The sequence below is a fragment of the Ixodes scapularis genome, unplaced genomic scaffold (assembly GCF_016920785.2).
Source record: "Ixodes scapularis isolate PalLabHiFi unplaced genomic scaffold, ASM1692078v2 PGA_scaffold3__209_contigs__length_174095766, whole genome shotgun sequence".
In the NCBI taxonomy this organism is placed as follows: domain Eukaryota; kingdom Metazoa; phylum Arthropoda; class Arachnida; order Ixodida; family Ixodidae; genus Ixodes; species Ixodes scapularis.
Window position 1 is genome coordinate 4,014,150 of NW_024609868.1, and position 13,393 is coordinate 4,027,542.

The 13,393-nt window shown below is 50.0% G+C and overlaps 2 protein-coding genes across 2 annotated transcripts; one reads left to right on the forward strand and one right to left on the reverse strand.

Moving 5' to 3' along the window:
* Window positions 1-1,283: 1,283 nt before the first annotated feature.
* Window positions 1,284-5,310, forward strand: LOC121837374. The gene is made up of 3 exons (XM_042292984.1): window positions 1,284-1,596; window positions 2,488-3,178; window positions 4,422-5,310. The coding sequence occupies exons 1-3, from the start codon at window positions 1,391-1,393 to the stop codon at window positions 5,112-5,114; spliced, it is 1,590 nt and encodes a 529-aa protein (XP_042148918.1). The 5' UTR covers window positions 1,284-1,390; the 3' UTR covers window positions 5,115-5,310.
* Window positions 5,311-6,312: 1,002 nt separating this feature from the next.
* On the reverse strand, window positions 6,313-11,940 carry LOC121837082. Its single transcript, XM_042292508.1, has 2 exons — window positions 11,826-11,940; window positions 6,313-7,962 (listed from the first exon to the last, which is right to left on the reverse strand). Exons 1-2 carry the CDS (start codon window positions 11,889-11,891, stop codon window positions 6,436-6,438), a joined length of 1,593 nt encoding a protein of 530 aa, XP_042148442.1. The 5' UTR covers window positions 11,892-11,940; the 3' UTR covers window positions 6,313-6,435.
* Between the last annotated feature and the right edge of the window lie 1,453 nt (window positions 11,941-13,393).

The following is a 13,393-nucleotide window of genomic DNA, read 5'->3' on the forward strand; positions in this document are numbered from 1 at the left end:
GGACGACGTCTAGGCAGACCTCTGGGACGACCTTAAGGACGACATCAATGACGACGTCGAGACGGCGCCGAGAGGAGGACTTGCTAAATGTCATGTTACATCAGTTATTTTCACTGCGTTTTTTTTGTGTGTTTTTGGTGACAGTGCCGCTCTGCCCTGTGTATTGGGGGGCAGGAACTCGTCAAGCTGCAAACTTGCAGCTTTTTTTCCTGGCCCTCTTTGTCACATGTGTGTAAAAGCGCTGTGACAAAAATAAACTGATTCTGATTCTGATTCTGATTCTGATGTCAAAAAGCTGTGGCGTATTTGCATGGGCGGCCACGTCTGCCTGCAGAAGCCGCCGTAGATGTAGACGCTGCTGCCAATATTGAGGCCGTAGATGTAGACGTACGTGATCGCCTCGCAGTCCAACGCACGAAGCAGACAACGAGCAGAGATGAAGTCCGAAGCGCACCTTTGGCAACCGGCGCTCCGGCGGTGACATCACGCTGATGTCGTATGATGACGCTTGATGACATCACTCTGATGACACTTGATGTATTTTTATGGCCATATTTTGGCACAACAACGCCGACACCGTTTGTTTTTCACGTAATGTGGCAAGTAAGGTCGTCTTAGAGCTCTAGGACGACGTCTAGGACGGCCGCAAGGACGACGCCAAGGTAAGGGGATAAGTAGGGTCGCCCATTGAAAGGCGCGTGCCGTACAATAGCGTTTTTGTGGCCATTTACTCAGATCTTTCGCTCAATGGGACAAGTAAGGCATAATAACGGGCGAATCAAAGAAGTTTACGCCACTAGCTTGGTTTCCGGAGTGCCATGTCGCATAGTCCTTTGAAAACACCACAGGTTTTGGGACGTGTTTGCTATAATATTCTCGAAGTGAACGAACCAACTGTAATTAGATGTGATGCTTACACCCAAATACTTGTGAAAAGTGATACATTCTAAGGGTGCTGAGTTGATAGAATAGCAAAACAAAAGTGAATACTTCTTTCGTCTAACTGTCATTTTCCCGCATTTTTTCCCGTTCAAATTCATCTGCCACGCCTGACACCAGAAGAACACAGTTGTAGGCTACCATCTAAACATTTCTGATTGAAAATGCATGACACTTTGGAAAACAAAACACAGGCATCAGCAAACAAACGGCACCGAATCCCTGTCTTACCTATTCCTAGATCGTTGATAAACACCAAAAAGTACAAAGGACCGAATACGGAGCCCACGGCTACTCCTGACAGTACTGGCAATAGGCCTTATGCGAAATAGCTTGGTGGTCTGACAACACTGAGAGCGTCGCCATATTGAGTTTGTCAATCGTCGTGAGAGAAAACCGAAGCCGCCCAAGCACTGGAAGCATCGGAAACACCCCGTACGGGCAGTGTGCGATGGCAGGGCCGCGGTGTTTTCCGCCTTCCGACCATAGAATGTGGAAAAACAGCCTGACTAACTTGCCTCCGCTATCGGACGAAACTCTCGGGGGCCTTTGCACGATGGCGACAACCTCGTCAAAGCAGCGGAGCAAGTCCTACGTCTTCGCTGTGGAAGCCTACACAGTGCCGTCTTCCGTGCGGACGAACATCTGCGATTCAAGGTACTGTGAACTATGGCCTCTTTGTTTAACATCGTAAATAGGTGCGGTGCTTAATACTTTGTAATCAAAGAGTTGCGGCTGTATGCGTACGTGTGTGTGACGAGCGCTCTGCGTGCATTTCATAGCGCGCGCGGGCGTGGTATTGGCGCGTTCACACCGGCGATGCGATCTAGTCGCGCGATAACTTTCATCGCAAAAGCGACCATTGCGGGAAAGAAAGTGACACGATTTGAGCTGTCGCTACAGGCGCATTCCCACCGGCGATGTAAGCAGTGGTCACACCGGCCTTTTGCGATGCGATCTAGTCGCGGAGCGGCTGTTCGGAGCGAGAGTTTTCGAGAAGCGACTCGCCAACGAAGGCGTTGAACTCGCTCATCGCGCACGCCAGTGTGACTATCTAATTTTTTTGCGATGTGATCTAGTCGCATCGCGCGACTGCTTTCATCGCCGGTGTGCACACGCCCGAGATCGGACGCATGGGCCCGTGTTTCTTGCGACGCACTGACACGCTAGTGACAGTTATCGCATTGCAATTTGCTGTTTTCATCGCCTTTCTGCACCCCCTTCCCCCCCTCGCACACACGCACAATCGCTCTAACTGTGCAAATAATGACCGTTATGAGCCATGCGAACACTTGACGCTGTCTCGTATGCTTGTCTGCTCTAGCGTTACAGCCCATGACAAAATGCTGTATGAGGGGGAGGGTGAGAGGAGGCCCTGGCAAAATGGTAGATTTGGGGGGGGGGGGGGGGGAAGGGAAGGGGGGAAGCCGGGCCCCATGGGTTCCCCCCCTGGCTACGTAAGTGATTGTAGCGTTGTTATTGGTAGAAAAGCAAAAAGTATTTTAAGTGCAGCTTGTAAATTTTTTTTTTTTTTTGTTATTGTTGCAGCCTTGGGATCGTCTACGGCCGAGCGGTGTGCTACCGGAGCCAGAAAAAAACTGGTCTGCCCTACAACGTCCTCCTGGCGTTCAAGGCTGACAGCGGTGAAGTTACAGAATCAAGATGCGCGTGCCCTGCTGGTGCAGGGGGTGCGTGCAGCCATATACTTGCTGTTCTACGGCTGTTTATTTTGTTGAAGAAAGAGGGATTTAAAGAGGCACCGCCTGAGCTCTCATGCACAGAACTTCCCCAACAATGGGGGCGCCCTCGCCGACAAGGCATCAAGCCGATGAGCGTCCAGGATGTAGACTGGAGGAGTTCTCGGGAGGGTGGCATGGAGATGGCAATGCCAGTGCAGCTCTACGATGCACGAGCTGAGAAGCAGGAGGACGAACAACAGCTGCAGTCTTTTCATGCACTAGAAAGGGGCCTCGAGAACATTGGAAACTTTGACTTCGCGTCAGTTCTCCTAGCAGCACGAAGGCAGTCTGTGGAAACAAAACTCGGACCTGCCCCTGCCGGCTCTCCAATGTCCTACCAGCAAGCTCAACTACCTGCAGGCTTCACAACATGGATGTCTGACAACATTGTCATGGGAGCAGGCACCATCAGCTTGGTTCCAGTACCGTCTTTCTTCGACAGAGCTTCACAGCCAACATTCCCTGGCGGGTTGAGCGCTCAAGAATTGAGCATATTGACAGTAAGTGTTGTCAATGCGGATGACGTGCCATCAAGGGTGTCATCAACAGTACTGCCACAGTGTTCATGCTGTTCAGTCGGGCGGTGATAGGGTAAATCATTTTGCTGGCTGTAAACAGTGTTCCACAACAACAATGGCATAAGTAAATGCGTCTTACATGTAGTGCACAGCTCGTAAAGATAAACCACTGCCGGACTGAATGCACACTCTCTCTTACGGCCTGTGCAATGCGGCGTGATACTGCCTTTAGTACTATTGCGGACTCTGTTAGCTATAACACGGCAGCCGTGGCTGATCCCTACCCCTACGACACATAGCAGTTGCCCTCTGAAACACCGCACCTAGTCTGTGCGCCAGAATTGTCCTTCCAGGTTAATGCCACACAAGGTCACAACCTGCAGTGAGCATGCGCAGGTGGAACAGTCGATGAGAAGAGCTGCAGCGCCTCATGCAGAACGGCATGCATGCTTCTGCAATTCTGAAGGTTGTATGAAAGCACAGGAATCCAGTCCGGCCGTGGACAAACAAACACAAGTGTTGTAACACTTCACTAGTGTCGTATTGCACGAAGCACTGAACAACATTAAAATTTTGGGTCAAAATCAGATTCCATGTTGCGATGATCAGCGTAAACATCAAAGCAAGCTTCGCTTAACACCGATTCCCACATGATGTGGGATCCACATATTTTATTCTGTCCTGCTTTGCTTTGGCGGCAAGCAACAATGTAGCTGCACGGTGTACGACCGCTCCAAAGCCAGCCTGGTCACATGTAGCTGAATTTGCGCTTGATGCCTAAGTGAGACCAGCTGCAAAACACAAAGCTAAAATGCATCTTAAAGCCTGGAAAGACTTTGATGCATATTATTTTACTTTTTGTGGAGGTGGTAAAAAGCGTTCACAGTTCAAGAGTGAAAGGTTGTTCCAGTTATCAGTCTCAACAAGTGCAGCGATTGTAAGGTGGGCTAAATTTGCAGGTTAACATGTTGAACCAGCGAATGGCATCTGGCACGCCCCAGTGGGAGACAGGGTTAATTTAGACCACCTGGCAATTTTTGACAGCAACCCAACCCCAATCTGAGTTACACAGTGCCTTTCCGCATTAAGTCTCAGTCAAGTTGCGGGCAGCTCGGCCAATATTGAAACCCGCCGACTGGGGATCCATATGCTAGCACATTGCATCTGAGCCACCGAGGCGGCTAGTGTGGCAAGTGTAAAATGCTGTGTTTTGTTTTTTTCGCAGGAAATCCAGCTTTCACCAGAGGAGGCGAGAGACCTGGAGCGTAATACCAGGCAGCAGCGACACAGTCAACGCTGGAAGAAAGCACGGCTGAACAGACTAACTGCATCGCGTTTCGGATGTGTCATCACACGCAAAGAGTGGACGGAGAAGGGCCTCAAGAACCTAATTGAGCCAAAGGACCTGACACGCGTTCGTGCTGTTCAGTACGGGATAAGAAACGAAAGCATGGCCAAGGACCGGTATGTTGCTGTGATGAAGAACTATGGACACAATGTGTCAATTCAGCCCAACGGCCTTTTTGTAGATCCATCATGCCCCTGGCTAGGTGCAACGCCCGACGGACTAGTCTATGACCCAGAAGAGCTGTCGTACAGTATTCTAGAAGTCAAGTGCCCACATTCTCTCAAAGACAGTGAGCCAGACTATGCAAAGAAACAAAAGTTTTCTCTAGTTTTTGGAGAGAATGACAAGCCACAGCTACACAGAGACCACGATCACTATGCCCAGGTTGTGGGGCAGATGGCTCTGACTGGCTGTTTGTGGGGAGACTACGTTGCTTGCTCGGAGAAATGGATCGGCGTCGACCGTATTCGATTTGATCAAAATGAATGGCTCGAAATGCGCAAAAAGCTGGACAGCTTTTTCTTTGCATACAACCTTCCCTATCTTGTCAGGAGGCAGGACACGTGCTAGTGTCTAAAACAAAAGGCAATGGGTAAAAGCCACTTGGAGAGTGGAAATGCTTTCCTCACATTCCTAAGTAGCACACTTGACCGGCGTAAGCTAGAGCCATACCTGGCCCAAGCTTGCGCCGGTCAAGTGTCCTACTTGGGTTATGTACACATTGCGACATTGTTAGCGCAAACACAACATAACTGCATTTTCTCATTTACTTTGAACGAGTATTAGTGGGGTGCAAAATTTTACCGCCTACATTATAGCCCTAAATGATCCCTTTCCATTAAATAAAACTAATTACACTGTTTCGATTTCAAAAGGAAAAAAAAAAGTGATAGCTTTTTTGCGCTAACAACGTCGCACTCTGAACGGCACCATACATTTCAGCACTATCGTTATGGACTGTAAAGGCGCCCTGGTGTTGCCGTGTAGGGGGAACCTTACGGATTGCTGTGTTTGCAGTAGTTATTGCTTTCCAACGTTCATTTCCAAGCTGTCTAGTGAGAGGTGTTAGTGCTAAAGATGTTGAGTTACATACATTTCTGGATCTGCATGTTGGTGATATTCACTAGTCGCAGCTACTGCTGTAATGAGCAGACACTACTGCTAAACTGAAAGTGACATTTTGTACTAAATTTTATTTTGTTCACATTCAATATGGAACCGACAGATAAAGAAGAATCAGGAGCGCCATATTTATCTCTACTTTAAACACCGGTTAATTCGCACAGACTTCTTTCCATTTTAGTTTGTAATAACAGGTTTGCAATGTTCTAACATTATTTGTGTGACTGCTTGTGTGAATATACCATGTCTGCCTCATGCCAGTTTCAAGCACCCTGTCGCAAAATAAAGTGTTACTGTAGATTCTACACCAACTCGTTTGTAAATAAACCCGTTTGCTCACAGCAGCTGTGGGCACCGCGCACGTGCAGAGGCCTGTTTACGAACGAGCTACACATATACGCGTGCTCCGTTGCGAGGCCAGTGTTGCCGAATGGATGCGACATCGGAGACGTGAATTTTTGTATATGGTGGGAACGAAAAAGACGGGCAATACAAAAGTTTCAGAATTTATGCAGTTTTAATATCTTGTCGAGCTTTGGCACAGCATGCTATCGCACTACTCTGCAACTGCTACGGTGACCACATTCTAGAAACAAAAACGCATTCAATACAACTATTTTCCCCCAAAAAATGCACAAGCATGGGGTCCAGGATAAGGATTTTTACTGCGAGGGAGAGATAGGGGTGATACTACGTCACACAACAAGAAAGTTATTTTGTGAAAGCCCACAGGGTAATATACATGTATGGCCTCCATACTTGTCACTACTCAGTGCACCATTTCAGGCATGCTACCCAAATGCTGAATAAGCGAGCACTGAAAATTGCTGAGGATTGCTGCCACAGTCCAAATCTGGTTAATCAGTGGAGCCAAGGTAAGAGGTATGGGCCGATCAAAAATGTGATACGCCTTTATCCTTTGTATCCTTCGCTCCACATGTATTCGCAGTGAGGCAATCTCTTTGGTTTCTTCGACTTGACTGGGCGAGAATGTGCGGCCCTTCAAAAATGGGGGCAAGTTCAGCTTCACACCTCTTTTTTCCAAAAGGTCGTGGATGCGAAACCCTTTATCCGCCATTACGGCATCACCAGCATCAAACTCTAAGTCTAGAAATCCACTCCTTATTACACATTCTCTGTCTGAACTTGAGCCTGTAAAAAGCTCTGAAACAAAAGCTACAAGCCCGTTCGGAGAGACACCAATAAGGCCCTTGAATGTGTTTGTGGACTTGTATGACGAATAGGTAGATGACTGGAGAGACAAAGAAGAGGGCACCTCACACTTAATTTCAGTGGCATCCAAAATTACTCGTGTCGACGCATACTTTTCAGCAAACTCTGGTGGCATGGTCGCATCAACTGTTTTCCTAGGCGCCCACAGAGGCAACACGCTTAGTTTGGCATACAGAAAGTTCATCCACGATTTGCAAATTCTTGAGACTGTCGATTGTGCGATAAAAAATCTATGAGCTAAATCTGCCTCAAATAGACCAAGGCGTAGCCGAACAAGAACTAAGAATAGTTCGTTTTCGGTGCTCAGCTTTCGTTTACGCCCCTTCAATGATCCTGTTCCGCTGCTGCTCTCTGCACGTAAAACGTTGCAGCCACCATCCCCGGGGTTGATGTAAAGAAGCAATTCAACAAAGTGTTTGTAACTTGGAAGGCCGGTATAGAACATAACGTCTTCATCACTGTCCTTGAATCGTTGGTTGGTAAATGGAGAAGCGTCTTCTTTTTCTTGAGCAAGTTGGCAATCAAGAGAGAGCTTCTCTGCTTGCAGTTTCCGAATTGTTTCTCTTGCCATTTCCAACTGATGTCGGAGAAGTCCACACTCATCTTGAAGCCTTCCAATTTCTTTGTTCAAGCCTTGAATGATGCTTGCCAGACGCGCACTGTCTGTTGCAGGCAATGTGCTGTGGTCAGTAGGCTCCAGTGGGTTTTCAGCCGCAGCCTGCACTTCATTTGTGCAACACACCGCTGGATCATCCTGCATAGTGTTGTCTATTTGTTGGGATCTTGGCGCTGGTGCATTAGCCTTTAGCTGTGGCGGTGCACGCTTTTTTGGAGGCTTTCGCACTGTTTTCTTTTTGGAAAAGGAGAAAACGGATGGCACTGCCGTATCACGAAGGAGCTTTCGGCCACTCACAACGCTGGGTATGTAGTCACTTTCATGAAAGTGTTTCGAGCACAGCTTCGTCCACTTGCTTACTTGAAACTCGGGGCCTTCATCCCTTCTGATCGCGACAATCCATTTTTTGTAGACCATGGGATCTTTAGGGAAGCGATGGAAGGATACCTACAAGGAAAAAGCAGAAGGAAAGTTTAATGAAAAAGTGAAAGCCGTTTACAACTTCCTGTAACGCCGAATTGGAGCGCAGCTCTTGAGGAGGAGGAGTGGAGGGTATATTCCTCCTCCTCCCTCGTGATCATGCCTGCTAGTCCTCCTCCCCTCCTGCTCCCCCTCCCTCTCCTTTACCCCTCCCCCCGAGGTCACGTGACCCCCCCGGACCATACTAGACAATGAGGGGAGGAGGAGGAGGGGGAGGAGGAGGAAGAGGGCAGAGATCCGGGGGGTCACGTGACCTCGAGGGGACGGGATCACATGACTTTGGGCGGGCCGTCACGTGACTTCGGCGGGGGGAGGGGAGTCACCCCCCGGGGTCACGTGACCTTGGCGGGGGAGGAGGGGGGAGGAGGAGGAGCGGAGGGGGAGGAGGAGGAGGGGGAGGGGCGACGCCGACGCCGACGCCGACGCCGCACAGGCTGGAAACGGGTCATGTGACCCCCTCCCCCCGAGGTCACGTGACCCGCCCGGACCACAGTACACAATGAGGGGAGGAGGAGGAGAAGGAGGGGGAGGAGGAGGAGGGGGAGGAGGAGAGGGAGGGGCGCGGTTACGCCGACGGCGACGCCGACGGCGACGCCAACGGCGACGCCGACGCCGCTCAGGCTGGAAACGGGCCCCTAAGAGCTGCGCTCTAATATTTCAAGCAGGGCTCACTTTCACTCTGGCTCACAAATAGCCAAGCATAGTTCCGAATCAACAGCAGCGTTTGTGAATGAATGCGCGCAAATGCCATCGCAAATGTGTTGAAGTAACCCCACAGGCAACGTAAGCTGAAACGCTCGATTCGCCCTTAGTCTACGTATGTGGTTTCCACAAGCTCCATACTTTCTCAATTTGTCAAATAGTTCAAAGTACGGCGTCTTACCTATGCATTTCATATTGTGGTGAAAGAAACAGGCAGGAGACGGACGTTCCAAAACAACGTTCTATTTCAGTGGTGTCTCGGCAGGAACTGCTCTTCGTGAGCGCGTGAGCGCGTGAGCGTATAGCTAGCGCGCGCGTCTCTTTTTCTCTTTTTTGCTGTGTCGAGACTGGACTCGCTTGTCGGTGCGTCCAGTCCCTACAGATATGCCCCCCCTTAGAGAGGAGGTAGGACGAACGATCAAAGCACAGAAACATTCGAGTGCCAACGAAGTTGGCTTTTCTCTGTCGTCTGGTCGATGTCACGTAGCGCTATTCCCTGCACATGCTCTTGCTCAATATGTGCCGGCTTTAGTCTCTCCAATGCAACGGTGTCATTCTTGCCGTTGACACGCAGGACAAACGTGTCGCTTCTCTTTTCGACCACTGGAAAAGGTCCGATGTAATGTGGGCGCAGTGGCTTCTTTTGCGATTGTCGTACGAAAACATGAGTGGCGTCTTGGAGGTCCTGGGTCACGTAGGGAGACTTTGAAGTTCCTTGCCGTGTAGGCACCGGTCGCAAATTGATAAAAATTTGCTTGAGTTGTTCTACATAGTCCAACTGCCTTTGTTGTTGAGGCAGTTCCACTTCAAAAAAATCTGATGGCAAGCGAAGTGCAGTGCCGTACACCAGCTCGGCGGTGGAGCATCCGATGTCCGCCTTCAAGGCTGTCCGGATTCCAAGAAGCACAAGGGGGAGATGACGAACCCAATCCGAGGGACCACCCTGAGCTGCAAGGGCCGATTTCAAATGTCGATGAAATCGTTCTACCATCCCGTTCGACTGTGGGTGGTAGGCAGTCGTTCTCAAGCGGTTGGTTCCGAGCAATCGAGTGAGCTCGGCAAAGAGTGCCGACTCGAATTGTCGACCCCTGTCGGTGACAATCTCTGAGGGGCAGCCAAACCGGGATACCCACGTAACGATAAACGCCTCAGCGACAGTGGCGGCGGTGATATCGGGCAGTGGGGTTGCTTCTGGCCATCGTGTGAATCTGTCGACACACGTTAGGATGTAGCGCTGTCCCTGAGAAATCGGTAGGGGTCCTACTAGGTCCAGATGGATCTTGTTGAAACGGCTGTCAGGCTGTAGGAATTGTCGACTTGGTGGCACCGGATGCCGCTGTACTTTCGCGCACTGGCATGCGATGCAGGAACGCACCCAATCACGAACGTCGGATTTTATCCGGGGCCAAACGTAGCGGTCGCACAGGAGCTTCTGGGATGCTCGTATACCCGGGTGCGACAAGCAGTGAATCGCTTCGAAAAGCTGTCGTCGCAGTTCACGTGGTACAAAAGGCCTAGGCGTTCCCGTTGACAGGTCGCAGATCACGGTGGTGCCTTCTGGAAAGCTTACATCCCGCAGTTGCAGTGACGTGGATGAACTGCGCAGGGCTTGCAATTCTTCGTCGGTGGTCTGTAGACGAGCCAGCAACTCCAAGTCTACAGCAGAACAGGCTGGGGTGTTCACGGCGTCGATCCGGCTGAGGACATCAGCGGGGACGTTGTCAACTCCTTTAACGTGCCGAATGTCCGTTGTGAATTCGGCCAAGAAGGCTAGCTGGCGAATCTCACGTGGTGTGTAATGAGAGCCGGCATTGCTGATGGCGTAAGTTAGGGGCTTGTGGTCAGTCCATATGGTAAATGGCCGTCCCTCGACGAAATGTCGAAAGTGTCGTACAGCCAAGTAGGCAGCCAAGAGTTCACGTCCGAAAACGCTGTAGCGCGTTTGCGCTGGCTTGAGCTTCTTAGAAAAGAAACCAATCGGCCGCCACTCTCCGTCGACTTTTTGTTGTAGCACCGCTCCTACGGCTGTGGCAGATGCGTCGGTCATCAGCGATGTTGGGGCATCATGCTTAGGATGTACTAGCATTGTTGCTTCTGCCAGTAAGTTCTTTACCTCGCCGAAAGCGCGTTCCGCATCTTCGTTCCAAATAAGGGACGACTTTTTTCGCTCTTGTTTTGTTAGAAGGACCTCAAGATGTTCGAGCAGTTTGGCGCAGTTCGGAACGAAACGTCGGTAAAAATTGACCAAACCGAGAAACTGGCGAAGTTTGGTGGTCGAAGTCGGCCTCGGGAAATCTTTGATGGCTTGTACCTTTGATGGCAATGGGCGAATGCCCGAGGAGTCAAGCCGATGACCAAGAAATTCCAATTCCGGAACTCCGAACACACTTTTCTCTTTTTTGCTGTGTCGAGACTGGACTCGCTTGTCGGTGCGTCCAGTCCCTACAATATCTAGTTAGAACCACAGCTGTATGAAAAACTGGCAGGTAGGCAAAGGAAGCACGAAGGGCTGTTTCAGCTCACGTCCACGATTGCAGAGTCGGGTACGGTCTTACACGATCGCGCGGTTCGGCCGGTCCCTCGGAGGCCAAGGGCCCACGGCAAACATCTATGTCTCTATGAAGGGGCGATAAACAGCAAGGAACCGCGACACGTTCCCCTCGCCCAGCTTAATCCTTCCTCGTCGGCCTCTGTGACCGCCTCCAGATCGCTCCTGCCACCGAACTTACATAGTAGTAGTTTTCATATACAGAACACGGTAATTAAAAATCTGTATTGTTCTTTACTACACTTTGCGAGTGTAGTTGCTTTGACAAAGCGAGGGCTGGTCTGTCGGAAACATCTAATCCAGCCGCAACGTCGCCCGGCACGCAGAAAACATCGACTACTTTTTATGGCATTTCATTTCAGTAAAAAGCCGCTACTCGGCCTGTACGTTCATCCAGTTAGGCAGACTCCACGTTACCGTGCAAAGAGAAGGCCCCGCGCACCGTACAAGACCCTTGATCAGCGTGCTTGCAAACACTCGGTCCGGACAAGAGCAGTATGAAGAGACTTCACGCACCGCTTCTTCGGCACTTTCCGTCTGCTTCGTTTACCGCTAAGAAAGCAAACTTTGTGCCACATACCTTATTTCCATTGCTGTCCTTGATTCCTCGCTGTTTGCACAACGGCGCGCAGCAGTGTACAGGCATTTTGCCGGTAACGAACGGAACGGTCTCACAGCACGCAAACCAGACCGGCTCCGCTTCTCGCCAACATCAAAATGGCGGACAGGCCTCTTTTTGCATTCACCAGATGGCGCAGCTAATTTCGCATAAGGCCTATTCCGTAGACTACGCTTTTAGAGCGCAGCTCTTAGGCGCCCGTTTCCGGCTTGAGCGGCGTCGCCGTCGCCGTCGGCGTCGCCGTCGGCGTAACCGCGCGGTGCATTATGGGTAAATTTTCCCGCTAAATCTAGCGGAAAATTTCCCCGCTAAATCTAGCGGAAAAATTTCCCCGCTAAATCTAGCGGAAACAATTTCCCCGCTCAATCTAGCGGAAAAAATTTCCCCGCTAAATCTAGCGGAAAAAATTTTCCCGCTAAATCTAGCGGAAAAAATTTCCCCGCTAAATCTAGCGGAAAAATTTCCCCGCTAAATCTAGCGGAAAAAATTTCCCCGCTAAATCTAGCGGAAAAAATTCCCCGCTAAATCTAGCGGAAAAAATTTCCCCGCTAAATCTAGCGGAAAAATTTCCCCGCTAAATCTAGCGGAAAAATTTCCCCGCTAAATCTAGCGGAAAAAATTTCCCCGCTAAATCTAGCGGAAAACTTTCCCCGCTAAATCTAGCGGAAAAATTTCCCCGCTAAATCTAGCGGAAAAAATTTCCCCACTAAATCTAGCGGAAAACTTTTCCCGCGAAATCTAGCGGAAAAAATTTCCCCGCTAAATCTAGCGGAAAAATTTTGGTCACGTGACCCGGGGGGTCACGTGACCTGGGGAGTCACGTGACACCCCAAGGTCACGTGACCCCCTCCCGAGGTCACGTGACCTCTGAGGGGCACGTGTTTGCCCCCACGTGACCCCACCAAGGTCACGTGCCCTCGGGGGGGGGGTCACGTGACACCCCCCCCCCTCCCCCGAGAACACGTGGCCCTCAGTACCCTCCCCTCCTCCTCCTAAGAGCTGCGCTCCAATTCGGCGTTACAGGGAGTGGTAAACGACTTTCACTTTTTCAACAGTCACATACTGTCGACGGTTCGTAAGATATGAATCAACCCACCGTAAAAAGTAATCGCTATCGAGTATCTGTTTAAGTTTATACAGTAGCTTCCTACGCAAAACCCTATCGAAGGCTTTCCTAAAATCCAAAAAGAGAGCGTCCAGTTGGCCATCGTTATCTGCTATAGTGGCAAATTCATGGAACGTATGAAGAAGCTGAGTCACCGTTGAGTAACCACGTTGGAACCCACGTTGATCATTTACCAAAAATTCTACAAATTCCAAGGAAGTTACAGTGGGCTTAAAAATGAAAATGTTCGAGAACCTCGCTTCATGTGCTCAGTAGCGAGACAGGTCTGTAATTAAAAACACACGTTTGATCTGCACATTTTATAGATTGGGACCATATTAGCTACTGTCCAATCTTGCGGCACTTTGACGATTCTTAAGTTGCAAGAGTATATCTTGCAAAAACACTTCGCACTTTATTCGGC